Source organism: Rana temporaria, chromosome 7 (genome assembly GCF_905171775.1).
Source record: "Rana temporaria chromosome 7, aRanTem1.1, whole genome shotgun sequence".
NCBI classification, from domain to species: Eukaryota; Metazoa; Chordata; class Amphibia; order Anura; family Ranidae; genus Rana; species Rana temporaria.
In genome coordinates, this window is record NC_053495.1 from 108,204,731 (window position 1) to 108,231,456 (window position 26,726).

At 44.5% G+C, this 26,726-nt stretch overlaps 1 protein-coding gene across 1 annotated transcript in view; it reads right to left on the bottom strand.

The window, feature by feature from the left end:
* The window catches only part of KCNT2 (potassium sodium-activated channel subfamily T member 2), a 1,265,156-nt gene that overhangs the window by 579,034 nt on the left and 659,396 nt on the right, over positions 1-26,726 (bottom strand). The window contains exons 15-17 of the mRNA XM_040359820.1: positions 22,971-23,120; positions 13,955-14,184; positions 7,056-7,272 (exon numbers count right to left, since the gene is read on the bottom strand). Of these exons, the coding sequence (XP_040215754.1) occupies positions 7,056-7,272; positions 13,955-14,184; positions 22,971-23,120 (597 nt within the window). The remainder of the gene's footprint in view (positions 1-7,055; positions 7,273-13,954; positions 14,185-22,970; positions 23,121-26,726) is intronic.

Consider the following 26,726-nt stretch of genomic DNA (forward strand, 5'->3'; position numbering starts at 1 on the left):
CCATACATATCAGGCATATGCAGGAAATAGTGGGGTTTCAGAGAGGACCTAGGAAAGATGTGGTTTCCCTTTATGCGGATGACACTCTAATATACTTGGGAGATACAGACAGCTCTTTAAAAAATGTTATGAACCTAATTGCTGGCTTCGGTCGGCTCTCGGGTTTCTCTATTAATTGGAATAAATCGGTTCTTATGCCCTTAGATCCCCTGCCGGGTCCATTGCCTGACTGTGCAAGGGACATTGCTGTGGTGGATGAATTTCGTTATTTGGGCATACAGGTCACACCACTCCCGCTTCAATACCTAGACAGGAATCTATCTCCATTGCTACAAAAACTCCGCCTAAAATGCTCAGCCTGGAGGAAATTGCCACTGTCCGTGACTGGTAGAGTCAATCTAATTAAGATGGTTTGGGCGCCTCAACTCCTGTACATCTTTCACAACTCTCCAATTTGGATTGCCCATAGATGGTTTACTCGGATAGACTCTCAGTTTAGGGAACTAATCTGGGGGGGAAAAGTGGCTCGTATTAGTCTACACTCACTGCAGCTTACAAAAGATCAGGGGGGCCTAGCGGTCCCACACTCGAGGTCCTATTTTATAGCCTCACAGCTCCAGCATCTTGGTAATTGGGCTGTGGTTGATGACTCGGATCCGATTAGGTCATTGATAGTCCCAATAGATTCGGCACTCCCGGCACTGGTGTATCTGGAGGCTGGTCTTACCCAGTTCCCTGATACTCTTCCCACGATATCTCTATTGAACACTCTATGGAAATATGTGAGAAACACTTTTAAACTTAAAGCGATCTGCCAGTTCACTCCAATTTGGAGAAATAAATATTTAGGGGAGCTCTTTACACTGAAGGGCTTCGGCCCATGGGAGAGGCTCGGGATACATTATGTTATCCAGTTGTTCTCTGGCACTGTCTTTAAAACTTTTGCGGCCATGAAAGAGGACTTTGGGTTACATAACACCCAATTCTATCAATACCTACAGTTGAGACACGCAGTACAGTGTGAGGGTAGACTCTCCCCACTGGTTGTGGCAGCGCACCCTCTGATGAGAGATGTGCTCTCCACGGAGGACAGGGCAGGTATGATTTCACGGGTATATGCAAGACTGCTCCAACACACTCATGATGCCAGTAAACTTCCCTGCAGACGTGGGTGGGAGCGTGACTTGGGACCTATAGATGGGGAAACCTGGGAGTTGTGTCTGACATCCGCCCCCTTAGTCTCAGTCTCTGCATCTCAAAGACTATCACATTTATATTTACTACATAGGGTGTACAGGACCCCAGCCAGGCTACACAAATGGGGCTTTAGGGACACCCCCTTGTGCCCAAAATGCACTGCACAAACTGGTGATCTGCTACACATGATGTGGAAGTGCCCCAAGTTATTCCGGTATTGGAAATTCGTTCTGGATACTATAGCTCAGGTGTTTCAGATACCAGTTATTACTGATCCAGTGGTTTGCCTCCTTGGTGCCTTGGAACTACCTGACCTTCCCCCAAATGGCCATACCGCAGTGCTACGATTGCTTTATCTCGCCCGCAAAGAGATAGCTAAACTATGGATAACCCCTAGGGTACCGACAGGCACACAATGGGTGACACAGGTCAACAGTATTTTAATACGCGAAAAGTTAACATACCAACATCGGGGTGCATTAAAGAAATTTTATTTAATGTGGCAGCCATGGCTAGATGTACCGGGACTAGGCCCCTTGCAGTTGGTAAGGGACAGATTATTGCAGGGATAAAATGCCTTTGTTTCAGGGTGTGGGAATGCGACTGCGCTGTGAATGAGAGAGAGAGTGGGGCATGCTACACCACTCATTGGTGAACCCAAAAAGATGTTGAGAACATAATGGTGGTCCACAGTTCTTTTTTCTTTTTCTTTTCTCTTCCTCTTTCTTATCTTTTTCTTCCCTTTTCTTTCTTTCTCACTCTTTTTCACTACCTGTCTCCCCTCCTCCCTTTTCTCTCAACCTTAGTTTGTGAAACTTTCTCTCACCTCCTGAGATTGCAGTCGGATGCTTCTGTGCACAGTCAGACTACATTTACCAGGGTAATAATGCATACTGCATGTAGTATTGTAAAGTGTAACACTTTCTTATAACTGCCTTGTTTACGTTTATGTTGGCAGGCATGCCATTAGAGTACATTGGTGTTAGACCGAAACTTGATATACGCTGATATAAGATTGTATCCTGACCCTTGTTTTTTCCCCTGTATACTGCAAATGATACTTACCTGCCTGTGTGCAACCATGTGATTGTATCTCTATTTTTCTATAATAAACTTGTTTTTGATTTAAAAAAAAAACCAGAGAGTGCAAAATCTGATGCAGCTTTGCATAGAAACCAATCAGCTTCCAGGTATTGTTTTGTTTTTGTTTGTTTTTTGTCAAAGCTTAGAGCCCATTCACACAGGGGCAACACGACTTCTAGCATGACTTTGGGAGGCAACTTGGACACGACTTGAGTATGAATCATCAGGCAACTTACAAGGCAACTTTAAGTTGCCTCCAGGACAGTACAAGAGAACTTTGTACTTTGAACCGGGACAGGAGGCTTTCCAGTGGCCAATCAAACAACAATCAGCTCTGTGGGAGGGAGGGGGAGGGAGGGGTTTGCCTGAGAAATGTATGTTATCTTCCTGTATTGTTGCTTCAGTTAAGACATTAACAGCCATTGGAAATAATAGTGCCATTTGTACTACTATAAATTATATGAAAAACACCAGAGAAAAATGTAACAATACATTTAAGTGTTTGTTCACCAATGCCAGAAGTCTGCCAAGCAAAACAGGTGAGCTGGAAGCTCTGATGCATGAGGAGAGCTATGATGTAATCGGTATTGCTGAAACTTGGTTTCAATCCTCACATGACTGGGCTATTAATATTCCTGGCTATGCTCTCTTTCGGAAAGACAGGGTAAAAAGGAAAGGTGGAGGGGTCTGTCTCTATGTGAGAAGTGACCTCAAAGCAAGCGTGAAAGAGAACCTGGTTGATGGAGAGTGTGATGAGGCTGAAGCATTATGGGTGGAACTGCATACAGATGTGCGTAGTTCAAAATTAATCATTGGAGTTTGTTATAAACCACCCAATGTTAATGAGGAGGTGGAGACTCAGCTCCTTGCACAGATGGAAAGGGCTGCAAGGTCTGGGACGGTGATAATAATGGGGGATTTTAACTACCCAGAAATTGACTGGATTAATGGCACTTCTGGGACAGTTAAAGGACAAAAATTTAAAAACCTATTGCAGGACAATTTTATGGTGCAGTTTATTGAGGCCCCAACTAGGAATGATGCCCTGTTGGACCTGATAATTTCAAACCATGCAGAGCTTATTACTAATGTTCAGATAAAGGAACACCTGGGTAGCAGTGATCATAACATGATTTCATTTAATGTTAACTATAAGCAAGAAATACATACAGGAAATATTAAAACACTAAATTTTAAGAGAGCAAATTTTCCAAGGATGAGGGCTGCTCTCCAGGACTTGGACTGGGAGGGACTATTGGCACAGATGAACACAGAACAGAAATGGGAATTCTTCAAAAAGACTGTGTGGAACCTCACTGCAAAGTATGTTCCCATGGGCAATAAGTTTAAAAGGCTAAAAATAAAACCTATGTGGCTCACGGTCAAAGCTAAAAAAGCTATAAACAATAAGAAAGTAGCTTTTAAAAAATATAAAAATGAAGGAACACTAGTGTTGTTTAAATGTTACAAAGAATATAACAGGATATGCAAAAAGGAAATCAAGGATGCAAAAATTCAAAACGAACGACAGATTGCAAAAGATAGTAGGACAAACCCCAAAAAATTCTTTAAATATATTAATAGTAAAAAGGTGAAGTCTGAGCATGTAGGCCCCTTACAAAATAATCTAGAGTGGGTGACTGGGGACAAAGAGAAGGCAAATTTACTAAATGTTTTCTTCAGCTCTGTGTATACAATGGAGCATGGGGGAGCTCATGTCCAAAATGGGGGTGGGAGTGACACAGCCCCAAATCCACAATGGCTCAAAAGTGATATGGTCCAGAAATATTTAGACAGAATAAAGGTGGATAAAGCACCTGGACCTGATGGCATCCATCCACGGATCCTAGGTGTTGATCCTAGGAGTTGAGCTCTGTCATTTCAAAGCCACTGTATCTAATATTTAGGGACTCATTAAAGACAGGAATAGTACCACTGGATTGGCGCAGGGCCAATGTGGTGCCCATATTTAAAAAGGGAACAAAGTCTTTACCAAGTAACTATAGACCTGTTAGTTTAACTTCTATAGTTGGGAAGATACTGGAACGTTTAATAAAAGACCACATGGATGAGTTCTTGCTGGAAAAAAACTATTTAAGCAGCAGACAACATGGATTCATGAAAGACAGAAGTTGTCAGACAAACCTGATTTCCTTTTATGAAGAGGTAAGTAAAACCCTGGATAGAGGCGTGGCTGTGGACGTGATATATTTGGATTTTGCAAAAGCGTTCGATACAGTTCCGCACACACGGCTCATGTGTAAGGTAAGGTCTACAGGATTGGATATATCAGTTTGTAAATGGATAGAAAACTGGCTGAAAGACAGAATTCAGAGAGTCGTGGTTAATGATTCTTACTCTGAATGGTCCAATGTTATGAGTGGTGTACCCCAAGGTTCAGTGCTGGGACCCTTACTTTTCAATATATTTATAAATGATATTGGGTCTGAGATCAAAAGTAACATTTCTGTCTTTGCAGATGACACCAAGCTATGCAGTGGAATAACGTCCTTACAGGATGTCTCCAATTTACAAGCCGACCTCAATGCTCTGTCTGATTGGGCGACTAAGTGGCAGATGAGGTTTAATGTAGATAAATGTAAAGTTATGCACTTGGGGGCTAAGAATATGCATGCATCATACATACTAGGGGGAGTACAACTGGGGGGGTCTGTAGTGGAGAAGGATCTGGGGGTTTTAGTTGATCATAAGCTCAATAATGGCATGCAATGCCAAGCTGCGGTTTCCAAAGCGAGCAAAGTCCTTTCTTGTATTAAGAGAGGTATGGACTCCAGAGACAGAGATATCATTTTGCCCCTGTACAAATCATTAGTAAGACCTCATCTGGAATATGCAGTTCAGTTTTGGGCACCAGTTCTCAAAAAGGATATAGGAGAACTGGAGAAAGTGCAGAGAAGAGCAACCAAACTGATAAGAGGCATGGAGGAGCTCAGCTATGAGGAAAGATTAGAGGAACTAAATTTATTCACTCTTGAGAAGAGGAGAATAAGGGGGGATATGATCAACATGTACAAATATATAAGAGGTCCATACAGTGAACTTGGTGTTGAGTTATTCACTTTACGGTCATCACTGAGGACAAGGGGGCACTCTTTACGTCTAGAGGAAAAGAGATTTCACCTCCAAATACGGAAAGGTTTTTTCACAGTAAGAGCTGTGAAAATGTCTCCCTCCAGAGGTGGTTCTGGCCAGCTCAGTAGATTGCTTTAAGAAAGGTCTGGATTCTTTCCTAAATGTACATAATATAACTGAGTACTAAGATTTGTAGGTATAGTTGATCCAGGGTAAATCCGATTGCCTCTCGGGGGATCAGGAAGGAATTTTTTCCCCTGCTGTAGCAAATTGGATCATGCTCCGCTGGGGTTTTTTGCCTTCCTCTGGATCAACTGTGGGTATGGAGTTGGGTGTATAGGATTTTACTGTGTTTTTTTATTTTGTTTTTTGTGGTTGAACTGGATGGACTTGTGTCTTTTTTCAACCTGACTAACTATGTAACAGTGATCCGACTTCTGAGGTGACTTCCATTGAAATCAATGGGTACAAGTTGCCTAGAAGTTGCCTAGAAGTCAGATTGAAGTAGTACAGGAACCTTTTCTGAAGTCGGAGCGACTTCAGTAGTGTACATTTAGACGGCTCCTATTCACTTCCATTAATTTTCTCGACCGCACAACTTGGGGCAACTTGAAGTCGGATGCCAGGTCGCCCCAGTGTGAACCGGCTTTTACTTGAACAAGCTAAAGTTAGAAGCTGTTTAGCAACCATGCACAGCTTTTGCACTCTCCGGAATTAGTAAATCTCCAGTATGTCTCTGCTTTCCCACTTCCATGCTATTTAATTACTTCCATGGCTTTACATACAGTTGTGCTTATTGGAAGAAGGTTTAAAACAGTTGTATACCCAAAATTATGACTTTGCACTTCATTTTGTATTTAGTTAATTAAAATTAATTGCCATTGTTAATTTTTACTCTACCTGCCTCCTGTCCCAGTTATCGATATTTAGCCGAGTCATGACGTCTAACGCACATGCGCCGTATCCTCTTTCATTTCAGCAAGCCGAGACCCTGCTGGTAAAATTCAGTGCCTATGTCTGGGCTGCGTCATTTCCTGTTTTAGACGTCAGACCCGACATCCCGCGATGCTTCCTCAGAATGGTACCATGTGACTTGTACGTCACAGGGTGGAGGAGAGACAGATGGTGTCCTATCATCTCGTTTGAACAGCGCTGGCCGCGCTCACAGCAACACAACAATACAGCAAAGAAGCAGAAAGGGGCGGGTGTATTATTTAGCAGAGATTTTTTTGGTTGGACATTTCGATAGAACAGCGCTGGCCAGCACAGAGCGGGGGGACCCATACTGATAGAACAACGGTTTGTTACTAAGGTGCATGCAGGGGATTATCGAGATGAGGATGTACTGTGGGCTGAAATAAAGATAGTTTCAGATGTGGAAAACCACAGTGGAGATGGCGCCAGCTAATATGCAGAAAAAACTTTTACAAGATAAAGAATATATGCAGTAATATAAAACAATTACTTATATACAATGTGATCAATCGATTGCTAATTACCTTGTCTTTCATTATATTATGAATATCCTATTGATGAGGGAGGGTTTACTACCGCTTTAACTGTATGTGAATCTGCACACAAGCTGGACAAATCTTTATCCAATGGATTCAAAATGAATTTAGGATGGATTAAAAAAAATAAAAATAAAACATACAGCACTTAAATTCTTGTAATATACATACTCCTTGGCTTCAGAACATTCATCATCAGAAGGGTTGGCTTCATCTTCTGATTGGTCACTCAAAAGATCACATGGCTGTATAGATGCATTGTCAGCAAGCTCTAGTACTGGTGCAATACTGGGTCTTCTCTCTTCTCTACAACCTTCAGATGGAGGAGAAAGGGCCGGCCCACTGGTGGAATAGCAGGTTGTTTCCTGTAGATCTATTGCCACTGTGCCTACAGATGAAATTAACACATTGTTACAAAGTATATCTGCAACCTGTGTGCTTACAACTTATCATAGTTGGAAAAATATAGAAAATGTGGTTCTCCACAACTCCTCTTTAGGTTGCTTTAACGCTGAGCAGTTTTTGAAGCACTTTTGCATTAAAAAAAGTGCAAGAAAAGCTGAAGAAAAATGCATCCCTTACAAATTCTATGTATGTCGACACACTGGTCCGTCGCACTTCCATTGCGGTGTAAAAAATCATGCTTGCCACATTTTTGGTGCATATTTATGTTAGTATTATGTTAGGTGCATATTTATGTTAGTTTAAAAAAACTCCATTGAAATGCATTGAAAACGGTTCAAAAACACATAAAAATGCATAAAAAAACGCCCCGTGTGGCATTTTTTGAGTCATATGTCCTGTGAAAAATGCACCACAAATTGCGTCAAAATAGCATCAAAAACACATATGCAAGCAGTATGCCTTTTGCATGGAGTGCTCTCATCAATGCCCGGGACCAGACGGGGAATAAAGTCATGTGAAAAATCTAACAATAAGGCAGTCCCTGACTTAGATAAGACTTCACTGTGTGCAGTAAAATAGCATACAGAGTTTCCATTAAAAGTATTTTCCCATGTCATTACACACTGTAACCTGTATGTTGTAGCTTGTTCTTTCACTCGGTTACCCATAGCGTCTACAGTACTCTTCTCCTTGTATTGTTGAGTTAAATCTTTTTGTTATGTGTTAGATAAGCTGACTCTGAGCTCCAGTACCACACAACAGTTTCTGCTGTTGAAAAGCTGTGTTCCAGGCAGGTTGGACAACAGTTGAAAGATCTCTCCATCACCACTGATTTTGTATTCATGGCTCCGACAAAAAAAATGTCCGTCACAAATGGATGAAGAATCTCACGGTGAAGATATCATAGAAGCTGTATGAACCATCAGATGAAATATGCCTTCAAACAAATGGTATGACTTAAACACGCTTACCGGAACCGTTGGACCCGGCTGTCAGCGGCAATGGATCAATCAGACATGGGTATTCCCAATCGGTGGGTAGACCGGATGATCTAAGGAATCCAGAGAAACTCAAAGTACTCCTTGATGGAATCTGGATGGAAGTAGTCACAAATGGAACTGGTAGATTCAGTTGTTCATGACCTGGGATCAGTCAGGCATAGATGTCCCTATCTTATGGGCAAACCAAACTACTGAGAGGATCTGGATGTAATCCAAAAGTATTTGGTAAGCTCTTGATAGTAATAGCCCAAACTGGGGTGACAATGACCAGATGGAAGAACCGTAAAAGACTCACGTCCACAGAACATGGAAAGAAAGAAAAGAGGGGCTTCCAATGATGCAGGTCAAAAAAGGTGGGTTTTTATTGATAAAAAACCAACATACAAGTAAAAAGTGATCACTATTAGGTAAAAGCAATATGGGCCTGGTAAAAGCAATATGGGCCTGGTACACCACTCCCCATATTGTTTTTACCTAATTGTGATCACTTTTTACTTGTATGTTGTTTTTTTATTAATAAAAATCCACCTTTTTTGACCTGCACCATTGGAAGCCCCTCTTTTCTTTCTTTCCATGTTCTGTGGACGTGAATCTTTTACGGTTCTTCTCTCTGGTCATTGTCACCCCAGTTTGGGCTAATACTATCAAGACCTTACTGAATACCTTTGGATTACCTCCGGATCCTCTGGATCGTTTGGTTTGCCCATAAGATTGGGACATCTATGCCTGAATGATCCCTGGTCGTGAACAACTGGGTCCACAGGTAAGCATGTTTACCATTTGTTTGAAGGCATATTTCCTGTGATGGTTCATACAGCTTCTATGATATCTTCACCGTGAGATTCTTCATCCATTTGTGATGTACATTGATGTATATGCTATTTCTATTTATTTTTTTTATAAAAAACTTGTGTCATTTCATCACTGGTGCGCATTAATATACGCATAGTTAATGTTTTTATGTGGGCTGTAGTAATTTCTCTGCTTACAACTAATTTCATTAGATTACTGTTTAATTTCCCAGGAAGAGAATTCCCTCTATTAACAGAGGCCCAAGTTCTCTTTCCTGTTTTCTTACCCCCCCCCCCCAAGGAGGGCTATAGTAATAAGGGAAATTGCCTGCACAATGAGAAACAGCGTATTTTTTATAGTCTCCATTTTGGAGACAGGGGCAGAGCATTGTCACAATATAACTGAACGTACCATAACAGGGCTTTCAAGGCAGGATTACTAGATATAATTTTTAATGAAAGCTATAGATTCAAATAGAATGAAAGTGAATTTTGAAATTACACTAACTTGTTTAAATGTATGAGATTTAAGCACCTGGGTAGAAAACTCCTGAACAGAGGAAAAGTTCTTCCCCGAACAGCGAACTCCATTGAAGTTTATGGGAGCCGAACATGAGAAATTAAAAGTGCCATTTTAAAAGGCTTATATGCAAGAAATTGGCCATAAAAGGTGTATGGGGGTCTGGGTACTGCCCTAGGGGACATGTATCAATGCAATTTTTTTTGTTAATGATCATTTTGTGGAGCATCTATAGCATGTATAGAACATACTGCAGCAAAAATTAAGGGCCTGATCCTCAAAAGGGATACGCAGGCGTATCTACTGATATGCCGTCGTATCCCTGTTTCTATCTATGGAACTGATCCACAGAATCAGTTTCACATAGATAGGCAGAAGATCCGACATGTGTAAGGGACTTACACTGTCGGATATTAGGATGCAGTACCGCAGCCGCCGCTGGGGGCATTTCTCGTCGAAATGCCGCTTCGGGTATGCAAATTAGCACTTACGGAGGTCCACGAAGCTTTTACGCTTCGTTTTTTCTCCGTAAGTATTAGTTTGCTGTCGCAAAATTAGGGCTGCTTTTACAAGGCCTAAACTGTTTACACCTTGTAAAAGTAGACCCTTCTACCCCGCGTCACTGTCATTTTTTTTTTATTTATTTTTTTTACGCCCGTCGCGATTCTCAAAACACGGCGCAACGTAAAACCGCGCAAAGCACGTCGGGAAAATGACGTCGGGAGCATGCGCAGTACGTCCGGCGCGGGAGCGCGCCTAATTTAAATGGGACTCGCACCATTAAATTAGGAACGCCTTGCGCCGGACGGATTTAAGTTACACCGCTCAAAATTTCTAGGTAAGTGCTTTGTGGATCGGGCACTTAGGTAGAGATTTTGCGGCGGTGTAACTTAAATAGGAAAAATTACGTTCCGCCGGGTTTTTGTGGATCAGGCCCTAAATTTCTAAAGAAAAAAAAAATAGTCAAATCATATTTAAAGTGACTCGCAGTTGCAAATGCAGGCACCTGGCTATTTAAGAAAAAAAAAACAGCATGGGGTCACCCTCAGTCTTTACCAGACCCTTATCTGAGCATGCTGCCTGGTCAGGAAAGGGGGACGAGCGAGCACCCCCCCCCCTGCCCCCACATCCCAAAGCACCTTGTCCCCATGTTAATGGAGATAAGGGTCTCTTCCCCACAACCTTGGGCTGCGCTTGAAGGGGTCTGTGGGAGGGGGGCTTATCGTAATCTGGAAGCCTCTTTAACAAGGAGGCTCTCAGATCCTGCCCCTATGTGAATGAGTATCCTACTCATTCATCAAAAAAGTGTCAAAAAGTAATAAAAAAAGAGACAACTCATTCATAAATGACTTGCCAGGCTGTGTGCTCAGATGAGGCTCTGGTATGGATTGGGGGGGGGGGGGGGGGACCGGACTGTTTTTTTTTTAGAATTTTTATCTGCAAATGTTTTTTTTTTTTATTATTCAGCTGTCAGCAGGGAAGCCCATTGACAGTTGATGACTCATTGGTTGTTAAGGATGCCACAGCTGGCTTTCTGGCCCGCTCGTTAACAACCAGCTTTTACTGTGCCCTGCTTGGGCAAAGCTTTTTCCCAATCAGGATGCAGAATGCACTGTGCAGCATTCAGTGAATGCACTGTGCAGCACACGGTGCATTACAGAGCCATTGATGGGGTGAATGCTCCCAAACGTCCTGCAAATTCAGGTACTCCCCGAACGGGGCGTACAGCTAATGTTCGTCCCTAACTTATGCTCGGGCCGAACCGATCGCCCAACACTATACCTGGCTTTAGATCAACATAAACTCCACTTAAACCTGTAGTTATTGGTACTAGTGAGTTAGTGGATGGCCCAGCCTAGGTAAGTGTTAATTGTCGCATTCTCAGTTCCCGGGCTTTTTTGGTCCTAGCCAGCCCACCCGTGCTATAAAAAGGGGAAGACTGAGGTCTAAGGGTCTTGTTCATGTTCCTGTACTGGTTGGATCTGTTTGTGGTATTGGGTCCAACCCATTGCAGACACCAGGACTTCCAAGTCATGGACAATCTTACAGTATAATGGACTCTTACCTCACATCACCCAGTAGAGGTATGTCTGGACAGAAACACTACTATAGTTAGTTTAGGGAAAAGGATGTTGTTCATATTGAACTGGTATGCTGCAAACTTTTCAGCAAAGTTACATTTATTATTCTAATCCTGGTCTGAAGTTATTCAAAAGGGTGGATGTTGGTTCTGCGTACATATAGAACAAGCAATACGGAGAATGAAGTAGCACTGTTACAAAAAGGGTTGTTAGTTGTTAGAATGCAGTTGCTATGGGTAACCGAGTGAAGGAACAAGCAACCATTCATTAGGCATGGTACCTGGTAAGGTGACAGGTCCTCTGGTAGCAAGGTGGTTATTGTCTTGCTCCCTCCCCAGTGGTCGGTATCCAATAGCAACCGGAAACCAAACTTACCTTTTATGGAGATCTTTGGCCATGAGGAATGGGAAGTAAAGGATTTAATAAGTGATCACATGAGGTCCATGCTAGGTGCACGGAGGGACCCATTCTGTGACTGGGAGTGAGGTAACAGAGGTACACTGGACTGGTAGAGTAAGCGCAGTCTCAGCACTTCCCTCCTAATGCAACATTCAAGTTACAGTGTGTAGTGACATGGGGAAAGTCACTTTTCAGAGGAAATCTTTTTACTGCATACAGTGAAGGCTCATCTTTAAGCCAAGGAGGTGCCTTAATGTTATATTGTTCAGATGGCCGCAGTCTCTGCCTGGTCCTGGGCATTGATGAGTGTGCAAAAGGTACCCCACGTCCAGGCCCTGCCCACAAGCCCATGTGGGAGTGAGAGTAGGGAGCGATACCTATGTAGCACTACCCCCAGAGGAGCTCCTGGTTTGTTTTGGGTGGCATGTTACCTCTGTGACTCCGCCATCTAGGGTAGTTGATGAGAGCGTGGTAATGGAATGTCCACACAGCAGGTGTCTTTTTCTTGCGCTTTTATTTACCCAACAAGGTAAAACAGTTGAACTTGGTGAAGAATAAAGGAACAGCAGAGATGGAGAACACAGATTCAGGTGTAGGTAAACGGAAACAGTCCTGCTTCCAACGACAAACTTTACTTTGCCACTCCAGCTGGAATGGGTATAGCACACCTAAAGAGGCCTCTCTCACAAGCCTGGCAGCCAGAATGATACTCGAACTTGGGGTTAAGTCTCTGCCACAGACCCTCCCAATGGTTGCGGATAGTGGTCCAAAGTCCCCTTGGCTGGACTTAACACCTGGATCTCCTTCAGGTAGTTTAATTTAGGGTACCGACTGATAGGTGACCAACATCCAGCCTCTCAGTTTCTGGTTCCCCTTGTCCCCGATGGATGGTCAGGCCCCTATTGGAACACCAGCCTCTCTTGGCACTCCTCAGGCAGACTCTCCACTGGACAGCTTCCTCCATGAAAAAGGACAGACAGCCCAGGACCTCTTTAGGTGGGACCCAGTCGATTAATGAGTCCCAAGCGGCAGATCAGTTGCTCCGGGCCAACGTGGTCCCGAAGCAAGGATCTCTGCGTAGCACATGCACCCCGGCCGGAAGGCCATTTGCCGGGGCGCTGTGGAATGGCTACCCTGAAGGTGGGTGCCACACGAGGAAAAGACCCAGGAAAATGGCGCCTGCCCCATAAATACCCCTCCCCAACATGCACAGCGAGGAAGCCTCCTCCTGATAGGCTGCTGGGAAAAAGTATCCAGACCTTGACTCCACTGCTGCCACCTGCCAACCAGGGGTGGAACTGCACCCCAGGAACAACAGCATGAGCCCACAGCACAGCCAAGCTGGGACAGAAGCTCCAAATTTGAACTAATTAACAATGGTCAGAGTTACTAAACTCTGTGACCCCCTCTCAATTTCAATAGCACCGGTTTTGAAAAGTAACCAGGCGCTACACCTATTACCGTCTTTCAATTTGCTGGACGGAGAGTGCAGTGGTTTGACTTTCCAGGCAATATTAAATGGATACACACATGTATGTCTCCTTATCATAAGGGTAAAGTGCATTTTCCAGAAAGAAGACTATACTATGTTAGTCTGAACTTTCTCAACTAAAATGTAAAAACATATATACAGTATATGATTTAATATCACTTTAAGGCAAATGTTCCTTTTAACGTTTATAAATAAATATAGAAATCCATGTTAGCATATGAAAATAAAATTGCTTGTTCACAATACAAAAAATAAAAAGTGCATCATACATAAATGAGCTGTTATCTTCGTCTTTCACAAAATGAACCGTTTGACAGTGCAGTGAATTTTATTTTTATCGAGATAGTATTATCACTTAAAAGAACATTTAATCATACAAACCCATGCTGGCAATTATACTGTGGACTGGTAGCCTGGATGGGCCATGATAGGATGACTTGTATCTGCATAGTTTTTCCAACTGTTCATGCTGTTTAAAAGCAGAATTTTCCTCTTTGGTCACGTGGATATAAAAGCAGGTGTCAGAAGAGCTCATGATGTAACGCGGTCCTGGGTTTAGCAAGATGTTTTTGTTATCCTCTCTTCTAACACCGGTAAGGCAGACACCAAATCTAAAAGATAAGGAGGGCAGCAGGGAAGCTGTGAGATGAAAAGGCTTTGACATGCTAATCATACAGGAGCTTTATGAATTCTATTACAATGCACAGAAATGAGAATGCTGCACACTAACCTCCAAGCTCAGATAGTCCTGAGATCTAGTTCTGTTCTACATTCATCTGGATTTGAATGGAATAACATTGCAGTCATGAAAACAATGTTCAACTTCTGAATTCTTTTTAAGCAAAGATGTTTGCAGTTTTTCAAGGATGTTGAATAAATATTAGGTAATGTAAAGGCCAGGTTCCCAATATGAAGGAGCCACTAGAAGAGATAACAATCTCTAGTATATGCCAGAGAGTTGCTGTGAAAATACTGTGACAGATCTCAGATAGCCGTTATGGGAACCTCCACCAGACCTGTGTCCTCCAAACGCACCCGCAGCCTGCAGACTCGCCATAACCAGCCCTTAACCCCTCAATCACAAGACAAGCCACACAGGTGTTGAGGGTTAAACACGCAGAGCATAAACTGTTTATTAGGTACAAAACATACACCTTTTAACACAGTTAGGGACACTCCCCTTAGCCTTGTCATAGAGGGGGTAGGGGACAAGGAAGAACCAAAGGAAATTCAACACTTGTATATTCAAACAACTATAGTTAAAAGTGCCAGTTCCCGCATCGCATCTCCCCTGCTGGCAGTTCACTCACACTGCCCTCTGTGATCCACTGCAGGTGTCAATACAAAGTTAATGACACCCCCAGATCGGTTTACAGATCGCAGTGTAAACTGTGAATTCGGACAGGAATTGGATCGCATGGGTGTGAACACCCATGTGATCCGATTTCAGTGTGGGGAATAAAAGGTTCCTGCGCCTTTTTTGTGCGAATTCAATGTGAGTTCAGCCATTCAACTGTATGGCTGAATTTTCATTGCACAGACATCGCATGTGATCAGCACAGCAATGTGGGTGCAAATCACATGCAATGTCTGTGTTTGCGTATGTGTGAACCCAGTCTTAAAGTGGTCATAAACCCTTACAAATACCCAGTGAAGTGACTGGCCTCAGGTGATAAACAGAGATTAAACAAATCCTCCTATATAAACTGTACTCTCTGTGGACATCTCTTCTCTAAGTCCATTCAAAATGCTGAATTTATAAAGCTTGTCACACGCACAGCACATAGAGACAGAACTGAGGCTGTAAAATCTGTGGGAGGTCCCTCCCCTGTCACCATTTTTCTCTTGGCGTCAGGAAAACTTGTCAGAAGTGATTCATGCTGATAGCAGAGGAATGAAGCAGAAGACAGAAATGACACATAGTGCTCTTATTTGAGACACATACACACTATGGAGGCCAGGGCCGGTCCTATGATGGGATCGGGTGGTACCATGGGTACCAGGCAGCACTTTTAGGGGGGCAGCATTCTGCCGCCCGCCAGACAGCCAACTCTGCTGCCTGTGAGGACACTTGCAGCCGGAGGGGAGCAGTCTGCGAGTGAGAAAGGCAGGCGCCGCTCCCTCTGAGGAACCTGTTGTGCCGAGAATGGTTGCCTGTTGGAATCTGTTCCCCCTAGCTCTGGGCTCCGATTGAAACTCCGCCTCTCCAGCCCTCTGCATTGCCGCTCCCTCCTACTCTACCCACAAATTCTTATGATCTTAATACCGCCCCATCCCCGTGCGTGTCCCCGGTACAATGTTTTTACTTATTATGGCAGATTGGATAGCAGCGTTTGCCCCCGGGAGACAGCCTGTGTACAGGATATATCTATACCTATACCTATGTGGTTCGGATGACTTTGACTATTTTCTTCTCTTGTCTGTCCTGAAGAAGCCTCATGGTGAAACGCGTAGACGTACAGGGGACATTTATAGGCAACATACATACCTGACATCTTGTATGGTTTTCTTTTTAATGTTGTTTTATGTAACTACTTTGTAATAAAATTATATATTTTTTGCTATTCCTGTCTGTGTTGCCTATAAAGTCTAACCATTGGTTGCTTTCCTTAAGCAATTTTGTCTTTATCACATGAATAGAGCCATGACAGGTCCTCTTTATACATGTATAGAGCCATGACGTGATTTTTTTGGTGGGGAGAGGGGCAGCATTTCATTCTTGGTCCCAGGCAGCACAATGTCTTGGGCCGGCACTGATGGAGGCCAGTGGCGGAATTATAGGGGTCGCTGAGATCGCAATGGCGACCGGGCCCCTTGCTGCAGGGGGCCCTTGAGGGGCCCCCTGCACTCTTCGATAGAAGGATCGGCAGTTGAGCAGCAGGGGCGGCTGAGATGAGCTCCTCGATCGTCAGCCGAACTGTGCAGGGAAGGAGCTTGTCACATGAAAGTAGTGTGTGCTCTTTGTCTCCCCCTAGAGTGCAGTACCCGGCAGGAAGAGCCAAGGTAAATGTCGTTTTTTTTTATGACTATCTATTTATTGTATGTATGTGTGTGTGTGTATGTGTGTATGTGTGTATGTATATATGTGTGTGTGTGTGTGTGTGTGTATGTGTGTATGTGTGTATGTATATATGTGTGTGTGTGTGTGTGTGTATTGTGAGGGATTAGCTTGTGGGGATCACCTTTTCTGAAATCACAGTCTGTAAGCAGGCACTTTCTTTTAAGTCTGGCGGATGCCAGATTTTATTTATAAACGGTTTGCAGATTAAAATAAACAAAACAGTAAATTAAATCCTTGCCGTCCGGCGCTAAACTAAACAAACAGGATCTCCTCTCTATACAGTGTGGGGCTAGTCCCTGACACCCACAAAACATGCAGTAAAGCAAACCTTTTCAATCCAGCACTCAGCGCTCCCCTCACTCAGGTCCCTTCCTGAGTTTCAAGCCAGAGCCCTGTTGTGCTCTCTTCCTGGACATTTAAAGTCCAGCTGATTGTGGACTCCAGTGGACCCAAACATCCGGACCGGAATCCTAGCCAGGCCCAGAGGCTGTAAAACCCGGAATGGATTCCGGTTCAGTCTCTCATAATGGAACGTATGCGAGGTGAAATGTACCTATGATCATGTATCGCACCTCGCATACTGTCACAGTATGTACAGTATGCATGTGTGTGTGCATATGTATGTATGTTAAAGCGGTTGTATACCCACTGTCTTTTTTTTTTTTTTTTTAAACCTGAAAAGCAAAAGCCATAATCAGCTAGTATGCACCGCATACTAGCTGATTATGAAATACTTACCTTGGAACGAACCTGGCCTACGCCGAGGGAGATGTCATCTTTCCTCAGGCGTGTCTTCCGGGTATCGCCGCTCCAGCGCTGCGATTGGCTGGAGCGGCGATGTCGTCACTCCCGCGCACGCACGCAGGAGACTTCTCTCCGGCAAGGTCCGGCGGCTGCCGGCCCTTTAGCCGAGGATCCCCGCTGCGCATGTGCCGCTGCAGTCAGCAGCGCATTGCGGCGGGAATATCTCCTAAACCTTACAGGTTTAGGAGATATTCTTTATACCTACAGGCAGTGGCGGAATTTTCATAGTCGCAGCAATCGCAGCTGCGACCGGGCCCTGTAAGTCCGGGGGGCCCACCTGACTGTCACTCACAGTGTTTGTTGGCTGATGCGGTGCGCAGGGTTGCCACTCGTACGGTACGGGTTTAGAATCCTGTGTACGGGAATCCGTCTGCCTGAGCCCCGGACACACACAGAGCTGCATAGTCTCCGAAGTTCCCCGTGCAGGTGGCTCCCTCCCTCCCTGCACTGCCCGGCGCTCTGGCCGAATCTCCGGCGCTGTGTAAAATTTGCGGTGACAACACATTACAGCAGGGTGACTGTGTGCTGTGAGGGGGAGAGACGCGCTAGTGTGCCTACTCATGCAGACACAGCCTCGGCATGTGACCTGTCTGGAAAGCGGGAGGAACAAACACAGCCGGTGTACAGAGCCTGCCGTGCAAACTAAGGGGACACCGACCGTGACCGCTGGGTGAGTGCAGAGCTGAGGCTCTTTACTTTCCTACAGATCAGTCTCTCTCCAGTGTGGGGGTTTGTCATGCTGGTCTTTCCAGGGAGTCGGGACATGGCTGAAGATTGCAGTCTAGTGTTCTCCCTACGGTACCATCCTGGCATAATTACTGTATGTGCAGTGCTCACTCAGTAGCCTTTATCTATCTATCTGCTTTGATTTTTGGGGGTTTTTATTTGGTAATTAAAAGTCCACTGCCTGCTGACACCGCTCACTGGCTGCTGACACCGCTCACTGGCTGCTGACACCGCTCACTGCCTACTGACACCGCTCACTGCCTACTGACACCGCTCACTGCCTACTGACACCGCTCACTGCCTACTGACACCACTCACTGCCCTACTGACACCGTCCACTGCCCTACTGACACCATCCACTGCTCTACTGACACCGTCCACTGCCCTACTGACACCGTCCACTGCTCTACTGACACCGTCCACTGCCCTACTGACACCGTCCACTGCCCTACTGACACCGCTCACTGCCTGCTGACACCGCTCACTGCCCTGCTGACGCCGCTCACTGCCCTGCTGACGCCGCTCACTGCCTACTGACGCCGCTCACTGCCTACTGACACCGCTCACTGCCTACTGACACCGCTCACTGCCTACTGATACCGCTCACTGCCTACTGACACCGCTCACTGCCCTGCTGACACCGCTCACTGCCCTGCTGACACCGCTTACTGCCCTGCTGACACCGCTCACTGCCCTGCTGACACCGCTCACTGCCCTGCTGACACCGCTCACTGCCCTGCTGACACCGCTCACTGCCCTGCTGACACCGCTCACTGCCTAGCTGACACCGCTCACTGCCCTGCTGACACCGCTCACTGCCCTGCTGACACCGCTCACTGCCCTGCTGACACCGCTCACTGCCCTGCTGACACCGCTCACTGCCCTGCTGACACCGCTCACTGCCCTGCTGACACCGCTCACTGCCCTGCTGACACTGCTCACTGCCTACTGACACTGCTCACTGCCCTGCTGACACTGCTCACTGCCCTGCTGACACCGCTCACTGCCCTGCTGACACCGCTCACTGCCCTGCTGACACTGCTCACTGCCCTGCTGACACTGCTCACTGCCCTGCTGACACCGCTCACTGCCCTACTGACACCATCCACTGCCCTACTGACACCATCCACTGCCCTACTGACACCATCCACTGCCCTACTGACACCATCCACTGCCCTACTGACACCATCCACTGCCCTACTGACACCATCCACTGCCCTACTGACACCATCCACTGCCCTACTGACACCGTCCTCTGCCCTACTGACACCGTCCTCTGCCCTACTGACACCGTCCTCTGCCCTACTGACACCGTCCTCTGCCCTACTGACACCATCCACTGCCCTGCTGACACTGCTCACTGCCCTACTGATACTGCTGACTGCACTTCTGACTGACAATGTCCACAGCCACTGTTCACTGCAGCGCGCTATGCGTGCCTCCTTACTGCTCTCCTAGGGTACCTCAAAGGTGTCCCAAATCTCCTACCATCCTATAGCGTGTACTACAAAAAAAATGTGACAGTGACAGTCAGAGTCTCAGAGATCACTCAGCTCAGCAATTGATAAAAATCCTCCTCCACCACCTGGCTGTGCCTCCTACTGATCCCATCCCCCCACCACTGATCTCATCCCTATCCCCCCATTACTTCTACAACAGAGGTGATGGGGGGATAGGGATGAGATCAGTGGTGGGGGATGGGGTCAGTAAGAGGCACAGGTGGTGGTGGGAGAGGATGGCACCACCGCTGCCACCTCCCACAAGTACTACCAGTCCACCGCTGGTACTTGATGGGGGTGGTAGCGGTAATACTTGAGGGGGGGTGGCAGCTGTGGTACTTAAAGAGGGGTGGTAGCGGTGGTACTTGAGGGGGGGTGGCCGTGGTGCGTGGGAGGATGGGATCAGTAAGAGGCACAGGTGGTGGAGGGAGAGGATGGCACTGCCACCCCCCCTCAAGTACCACCACAGCCACCCCCCTCAAGTACCACTGCTGCCACCCCCCTCAACACCACCACTGCCACCTCCCCCTCAAATAACACAGCTGCCACCCCCCCTCAACTACCGCCATTGCCACCCCCTCAAAAAAAAGTATCAAAATCCTGCTTTTTCGGGGGGGGGGGGGCGTGTGTTATCTTATATCCCCACCCCCTGCCTCCTGGAAGCTGAAAAACAGGCTCTGCTCTGTTTACTTTAGGGGGCTCAGGAAAAGAGAGGGCTGCAGCTAAATGTAGGAGGGTTCGCTTCATCATGCATGGGTATCACCCGAGGCTTATAATTTCAGTGGCTTTATAAAAAGGTTTATTACCATTTTACCTACAAAAGCTGAAGCTAATAGCTGTGTTTGTGTCCTTTCTATCAGAACCAGCATTAATTTTTTCAGCAGTTTGAGCAAAGTAGCTGTTCTATTGGATTGGACTACACAGGCATACCTTTCGCTTCCCATATACATCAATGACATGTCATCAGTTCACCAATTTTCCTTCATTGGACCACTTCTGATAAGTCCTGACCACTGCAGACTGGGAACATGCCACAAGGGCTGCAGTTTTGTAATTGCTCTAACTATTATGCCGCGTACACACAACCGTTTTTCGGGCTCTAGAAAAAACGTTGTTTTTTTTCAACCCGATCATTAAACCGGCCTTGCCTACACACGATCGTGAAAAAAAAAAATGCTCTAGCAAAGCGTGGTGACATACAACACGTACGACGGCACTATAAAGGGGAAGTTCCATTCGGATGACGCCACCCTTTGGGCTGCTTTAGCTGATTTCGTGTTAGTAAAAGACGATTCACGCTTTTCTGTCTGTTACAGCGTGATGAATGTGCTTACTCCATTAAGAACGGTAGTTTTACCAGAACGAGCGCTCGCATCTCATAATTTGTGTAGAATCAGCAGCACTTTACAAGGCTATTAAATATAACTAAATTATTATCCTGAAAGATATTTACAGGTTCCCTCTATCTATTGCATAAATAGATAGACTTTCTTCTGAGCAAACGCGGATTTTCACGTCGTTAAAACCCACACACGACCATTTTGTACAACCCGAAAAACGTTGTTAAAAATAGAGCATGTTCAAAAAAAATGTGCCCGTTTTTTTTTTACTAGTAATGGTGGCGATCTGCGATTTTTATCGGTACTGCGACCTTATGGCGGACACTTCAGACACTTTTGACACATTTTAATGACTATTGGCATTTTTATAGCGATCAGTGCTATAAAAATGCATTGATTACTGTAAAAATGTCACTGGCAGGGAAGGGGTTAACACTAGGGGGCGAGGAAGGGGTTAATTATGTTCCCTCATTGTGTTCTAACTGAAGGGGGGGTGGTACTGACTAGGGGAAATGACAGATTGCTGTTCATACATTTCTCCCCCTGAAAGGACCAGGAGCTGTGTGTTTACACACACAGCTCCCGGCTCTCGCTCTGTAACGCGCGATCGCGGGTGCCCGGCAGTGATCGCGCCCGCCAGGCACGCGCATCAGCAGCAGGCGCAAGCAGGGGGCCCCTAGTGGCTGAAATGCAAAATCACGTAATATTACGTGATTTTGCGCAGCCGAGCCGACCTGCCGCCGTAAAACTACGGTGGGCGGTCGGCAAGCGGTTAATTAAACAAGCTGTGGTTAGAAGCTAAATGCTTTAGTAAATTGATCCCTTAGTGTCCAATATATCTTACCTACTTTCAGGCGCCATTGAAATAAAACATTCAATCAATGTTATTCACTTTACTTGTCAGTTGTCATAATCATATGTGCTGCCCATATTGACACATACTGTACATAGCACAAACAACCAACAACCAGCAGTTGCTCGTTTGACTACTGATATCACAGGACGTGGACGCATCCCTCTCCACATGCTCAAAACCACGTCGGAAACAACTCCCTAAACTACGCCGGATCACTGCCTACGGCGTTAACATAACCTACACCCAGCCAGACACACATCCAACGTAAACAACGTAAAATACGCAGATTTCCCTGGTGCAGACCTTTGCATGTCTGCTGCTGGGTTACACCAGCTTTATGGGGCTTAACTTTACGCCGGACGTACAACTTACGCGCACATCGTGTAGCCTGCGTTGGGCACACTTACGTTCGTGAATCTCCGTATTTTCCTCATTTGCATATTTGAATGGCTAAACAATGAGAGCGCCAAATGCGTCCAGCCTAAATGTGCGTCCACGCTACGACAGCGTAGGCAAGTTACGTCGGCGGATTAAAGCCTGTTTTTAGGTGTATCTTAGTTTGTGGGTCCGGGACACAGATACGACAGCGCAAATTTTTGCACTGACGTGGCGTATCTTGAGATAATTTGGCGCAAGTGCTTTGTGAATCCGGGCCTCTGTCTTAAGTCTACTGGGGATAAGAAACAACCCAGAGTAGCCAATGGTGGTGTCTAAAAATCTGCTACATGTGAATTGCTACAGTAATCTTGTATCAGATTCTACATCCTAGTGTGCAGGAAAAGAGAGAGAAGGGTCAGTTCTGCATGGGTGGCTCTCATACCATGAGCATATCGAGTAGAAAATGAGATAGCAAAACTACGCAACAGAGGGCAACAACCATTATGCTGATGACTTTGTGTATACCACATAAATTATATTGTTTGTGCTGGTGGGACCCCTTGAATTGGTGGCCTTGGAGTAGTTGCCCATATTTACCTGCAACTGCTCATTCATGCATCTTTATCTAAAGATGCATCAATGGTAATTTGCAACAAATTTGTTATGAGGGAAAAGTACAGGATTTCTTAATAGACATTTCAGAGCTTCCATACCCTTCAGAAGTTATACCTACTTTTTATGTGCATGAAATGATGCATAAGTGAAGCTTTTCCCTTCATATTCTGCAAAAAATATGCTTTCCTCCATCTTTATATGATAGACCTCATTTCCTGAACATCTACCATACATTTTCTGCCATGGCTCAGGGGACTGCTGTCCTTCCCTGTAAGACAAAATAATTAGATACATCGTACATTAATTTAGTTAACAAGCCGTAAATTAAACTCTTGTTTTTCTCTTTCCTCTTGTCTTGCTAGTAAAACTTTTACTTGTATTAAGGCCCAGAATCATGGCCCCCAAATGATATAAGTATTGTATGTATTGTAAGGTACTTTCCTGTGGCATCATATCAGCATAAACCTTTGGGTTGTGGCCCCGCCGTGTAGCTATTAAGCCCAGAGAGGGCCCCCGCCCAGGTATTCTCAGTATATATATACCTCACCTCAGATGGGTGGGCATCTGTATGCTGCCATGAAGATGCGACAGGAAAGGAAAATTACGGAAAGGTGAGTATACAATTTTTTGGGAGGGATGAGCAAATCTGTTTGCACAGTTATGTATTGCAAACTGATTTACATAAATGTTCATCGAGATGTGCAAAATGCTTTGCGGATAGAGCAAATTAATAAGTTTGAAATATTTTTGACATCAGTGTAAATGTATTTATACATAGTTATTCTGGTTGAACAAGACACAATGGGCCAGATTCTCAGAGCAAGTACGCCGGCGTATCTACTGATACACCGGCGTACTTTCAAATTTGCCGCGTCGTATCTTTAGTTTGAATCCTCAAACCAAGATACGACGGCTTTTGGCTTCGATCCGACAGGCGTACGGCTTCGTACGCCTTCGGATCGTAGGTGCAATACTTCGGCGCTCGCTGGGTGGAGTTTGCGTCGTTTTCCGCGTTGGGTATGCTAATTAGCTTTTTCCGTCGATCCACGAAGGTACGCGCGGCCGTCGCATTCTCTTACGTCGTCGCTAGTCGGCTTTCCCCGGCGTATAGTTAAAGCTGCTATTTTGTGGCGTATAGATAGACTTGCCATGTTAAAGTATGGCCGTCGTTCCAGTGTCGAATTCTGAATTTAGAATTCATTTCGGGCAACGTCATTTCGGGCAAAGCACGGCAGGAAATTTCGAAACGGAGCATGCGCATTTCAATCGGCGCGGAGATGCGCTTCATTTAAATGAATCACGCCCCCTACCCGGCCAATTTGAAATATGCGCCGAGAAATACACTACGCCGCCGTAACTTACGGCGCAAAATCTTCCTGGATTCGACTTAGAGCCAGGTAAGATACGGCGGCGAAGCGTATCTCTGATACGCAGCGCCAGGGCAATTCTTTTTGAATCTGGCCCAATAAGTCCAGCCAGTTAAACGAACAGGAAAATAAATGTGAATCTAATCTACAGATAATAAAAAAAAGTATTAATCACTAATCTTTTTTGCGTAAGAAAAGAGTTATGTGATATTTCTCATATTAGACAGATCTGCATGGAAATATTCAGGTAGCCCTGGATAAATCAAATTTTTTTTGTTTGGCCTGAATACTTCCTAACAGATCTGTCTGATGTGTGAAGAATCACACAATTCAGGATCCAGACAACTGAGATTAATAAACAGCAATGATTGTGTGCAGAATGGACAAGTCTTCATCGCTATATGTAGATCAATCCAAAACTGTGTTATTTGCAATTACCCTTATGTGCAAATCAGTTTAATCATCCTTATTTATTTTATGGACTAACCTCCTGTTCATAATGTTTGGGGCATAAGAGCTGGAACTGCCAGTATCAGTAATGACTCACAAATGATAATAGAATCAGCTGCACCATAGATTAGGGATCTAGGATCGATTATAATTTTACAAGAAGCAAAGCTAACCTATTTGTATTGATTCAATAACAAAATAACCAACGTATACGTAACGAGTCCTGAAATACTTAAACGAATACATCAGCTGCTAACACTCTGATCTTTAAAAAATGGCAATTTCATTTGCCAGGAAACAAAACAACATGACACGGAGGTATAAAAATATCTGACATTCATTTACATAATAATTTTCCCGATAATTTCACAGATTTACTCTCAGTGAACTATATATAAGTGCTGCATTCTGTTTTTTATATGAGGATCAGTGCTAAATTACTAGTCCTACAGCACCACCACCTGGTTTATTTATTATAGAACTCAGCAGTTCTAAAGTACTGTATGTTCTACAGTGCTGATAAGCACCCTTGTTCACAGTAAACCCTACTAAAGTGTACTATCATCATAATGCTTACTATGATATTCATCATGTCAGCAAGAAAGCACAATAACAAATACTTTCCTACATTTCACAAAGTTGGTCAAAGCCTTAATATGATGGTTGCTTGATGTTTATGAACAGCAGCAGTCAGATATCCCTATCTAATATATCTGATGGTAACACAGGCCAACACACATTTTGGTGCCTCAAATATTAGACTGGTTCCTGAGTATATTTGACCTACTGATTCTAAGAATGGCACCCATTTTTCCCTTCTACCTTAAATAAGAACTTTATAAAAGTTGTGAATAAAACGCAATGGTTACAAATGTGTAACGTACGGCACAGCATATATGGTGCAGGGATCAATACAATGTAATGTATTGAATGCATCAGTCAGGTCTATGTAATAGAGTATAAAGAACAGTGGATTGGACTGTTTCAGTTACCACATACCATATAGAGAGCAGCATTCAGGACTATGTAACATTTAGTATGTAACAATTTAGTATATAGTGTAACTGTGAGGTCCTTGTAGTCTGTGTACCCCCTACATTGGTTTACACACAACATGGCATATGAACTTTGAGACAGATTGAATCACATTCTTAGATATTGAAATATATAGAGACGAGGGCCACAAACTAGGCAGTAAATTATATAGGAAACCTACTGCAGGTAACAACATTCTACACGCGACTAGTTTCCACCCTCAGGCACTCGTTAACTCCACCCTCTATGGACAGTACCTGCGTATTCGGCACAATTGCTCAGATGATACAGATTTTAAGGAACAGGCCTTAAAAATACGAGATAGGCTTCGACGTAGGGGCTACTCACACTCTTGTCTGAAGAGAGCATACCAGCGGGTAGCCATACAAGAAAGAAATGCAATCCTATATTCTAAGAAAATCAAAAACGTCAGTAATCCAGTTAGAATTATAACTCGATATAATAGCCAACAAGGTACTGTGAAAAACATCATTAACAAATACTGGCACCTTTTACTCTCGGATTCAATCTTAGGACAATTTGTACCTGAGCGTCCCCAATTCTCATTAAGGAGGGTTAAATCCATCAAAGATCAATTGATCTCAAGCGAGTACAAGGGAGAATCAGGGGCAGATCCCTCCAAAGCTCGAGAGACATTCATGTGCAGGGCTTGTAAATACTAGACATGTGCAGACTGGAATATTTCTTTAAGTTTTTTTCGTTTTCGTTTGGAAAATAAATTTATTTAGTTACTCCCGAAAATCGTTTTGATTTATTTTGTTTTTTGTTGGGGAATAGCTTTCGTCAGAAAATCCAATAATACTTGGTTTCTGTCGAATGGTCAAAAGAATATTCGCCGGAACGTCGAATCTTTGTTGGTTTCTGTCTAATGGCCAAAAAATATTAGACGGAACGTCGAATCTTTACGTCGAATCGTACATTTCCGTTCGAATATTCCGCCTACAAGAATTCTAATGTTGTATGACTAGTAATAATGTCGAATCTATTCTCTATAATGTCGA